Source organism: Rhagoletis pomonella, unplaced genomic scaffold, assembly GCF_013731165.1.
Source record: "Rhagoletis pomonella isolate Grant_MI unplaced genomic scaffold, Rhpom_1.0 Rhpom_scaffold_11953, whole genome shotgun sequence".
In the NCBI taxonomy this organism is placed as follows: domain Eukaryota; kingdom Metazoa; phylum Arthropoda; class Insecta; order Diptera; family Tephritidae; genus Rhagoletis; species Rhagoletis pomonella.
In genome coordinates this window covers 3,104-4,823 of record NW_023470482.1, presented here as the reverse complement: position 1 = coordinate 4,823, position 1,720 = coordinate 3,104, and the positions used below count along the sequence as shown (strand labels likewise).

The 1,720-nt window shown below is 37.5% G+C and overlaps 1 protein-coding gene across 2 annotated transcripts; it reads left to right on the top strand.

Moving 5' to 3' along the window:
* Positions 1–238: 238 nt before the first annotated feature.
* LOC118756747 lies at positions 239–1,501 on the top strand. Of its 2 annotated transcripts, XM_036491490.1 has the most exons (3): positions 239–431; positions 493–1,189; positions 1,253–1,501. In XM_036491490.1, the coding sequence occupies exons 1-3, from the start codon at positions 267–269 to the stop codon at positions 1,411–1,413; spliced, it is 1,023 nt and encodes a 340-aa protein (XP_036347383.1). In that variant the 5' UTR covers positions 239–266; the 3' UTR covers positions 1,414–1,501. The 2 variants fall into 2 exon arrangements, with proteins under 2 accessions (XP_036347383.1, XP_036347382.1); XM_036491489.1 differs by having other exon boundaries at positions 240–431; positions 493–1,501.
* Positions 1,502–1,720: the final 219 nt, after the last annotated feature.

Genomic DNA, 1,720 nt, shown 5'->3' with positions numbered 1-1,720 from the left:
TTTAACCCTTCGAAATACAGCCGAAAAGGTTTTTTCGTTGAAAGTTGGGTATTTGACGGCCGATTTTTAAAATTAACATGTCATCACATTTCCTTTTAAGCTATGAAGTCGTTTACCCATGGTTAGGTCAGCTAACAAAATTCGCCCCCACAAATTCCTCCAACAGTTTTCTTAATACCCAAAAATATTGCTTAAACGAACTTGTAGCTATAAGCTGTGATGGTACAGTTGTCAATACTGGATATAAAATTGGAGTAAATGCACAAATGGAACGTTATTTACAAAGGCCCTTGCAGTGGAATGTGTGTTTGTTACATTTCAACGAGTTGCCTCTAAAAAAGTTGTTAACGCATTATATTGGCAAGCAGAAAGGACCTGGTGTTTGGCCAGGGGTGTTGGGGTCTGAAATTATGACTTGCACCAAATACCCGGTAGGTTGTCCACACTATAATAGTTAATGTTATAAACAAAAACATATATTTTCCTTATCAGGTTGTAAGTGGTTTTGAGGCTATTGCTATGGGAGTTATTCCTGAAAATATTGGCTCTTGGGAATTACGCAATGATCAGCGTTATTTATTTGATATGGTTTTGGCAGTAAATAATGGTGAATGCGATGAATATCTCGCTAGTAAGAGCCCCGGTCCCGTCAGTACAGCTCGGTGGCTTACAACAGGTTCCAGGTTACTTCGGGTATATGTTTCCAAAGAAAGCCCGTCAGCGGAGTTGCGAAACATGGTAGAGTTTGTTGTGAAAGTTTATGCACCATTCTGGTTTCTTGTAAAGAGCCAGCCACAAGCAATTCATGGAAGTAGACACGTTTTTAAGTATATTTGCTGGATACGCGAACTATCAAATGCTGTTCAAGCCATTATACGTTCAGCTATAGAAAATAATGCATATTATTTTCACCCAGAAAATATATTATTAGCCATGATAACCGACGCTGATCCAGAGATACGTAATGATGGGTACGAAAAAATCAAAACAGCACGTCAATATCCACCAGCAGGGCTTCGCGTGTTCAAGGTCCCAAAGCGTGGCGTAATAAACTTTGAAAGTAAGTCGTATGTCAGCATGATCGATTGGAGTCAGTTTAAGATTACGGAACCCCCTTGTGTGCAGTTCTACCCAGATAGTGAACTTACAATGTTTCAATTTTCGGAAAATGAAGTGATAAATATCCCAGGTAAATATCTTCAAACTAAAAACTTCACGGGTCTTATAGTACTTTTAAATCATTTTTTTTTAGAGTTCCTCTGTCATTCCCAGAATACCGAACGGTTTGTGCGTGTTGTTAGTGAGTCTGCAAGTGCTGTCACTGATGAAAAGCGCCTGGGCCACATTTTTGCAAAATTAGAAAGCCGAGACCAATATAAAAGCCTTGATTCGCGCCAAAATTTGCTTAAGTAGCAATAAATATTGTAAGTGAAATAACTTTTTTGTTGATTATTTTAGTAATATAGTTTGAAGGCAACATTTTCTTGAATTTTTAAGTACTTTCGTTTGGTAAGGAAAAAAATATGCTTTAGGGGGGGTAAAATTTTGTTTCTGCCCTTATCATGCGAACGCGACTTCAAAGCTTAAAAAGACATAAGAACGAAAAGTGAAGCTTCTCAAGACAAAAATAATGACATATCAATTTTAAAAATCGGCCGTCAAATAACCAAGTTACAACGAAAAAACCATTTCGGCTGTATTTCGGAGGGTTAAAAAAAAA

Excerpts from the sequence above, each read along its gene's own strand:
- LOC118756747 (XM_036491489.1), top strand. The coding sequence starts at position 267 with ATGGAACGTTATTTACAAAGGCCCTTGCAGTGGAATGTGTGTTTGTTA. Across the intron at positions 432-492 it reads TGACTTGCACCAAATACCCG|GTTGTAAGTGGTTTTGAGGC; the intron begins GTAGGTTGTCCA and ends TTTCCTTATCAG.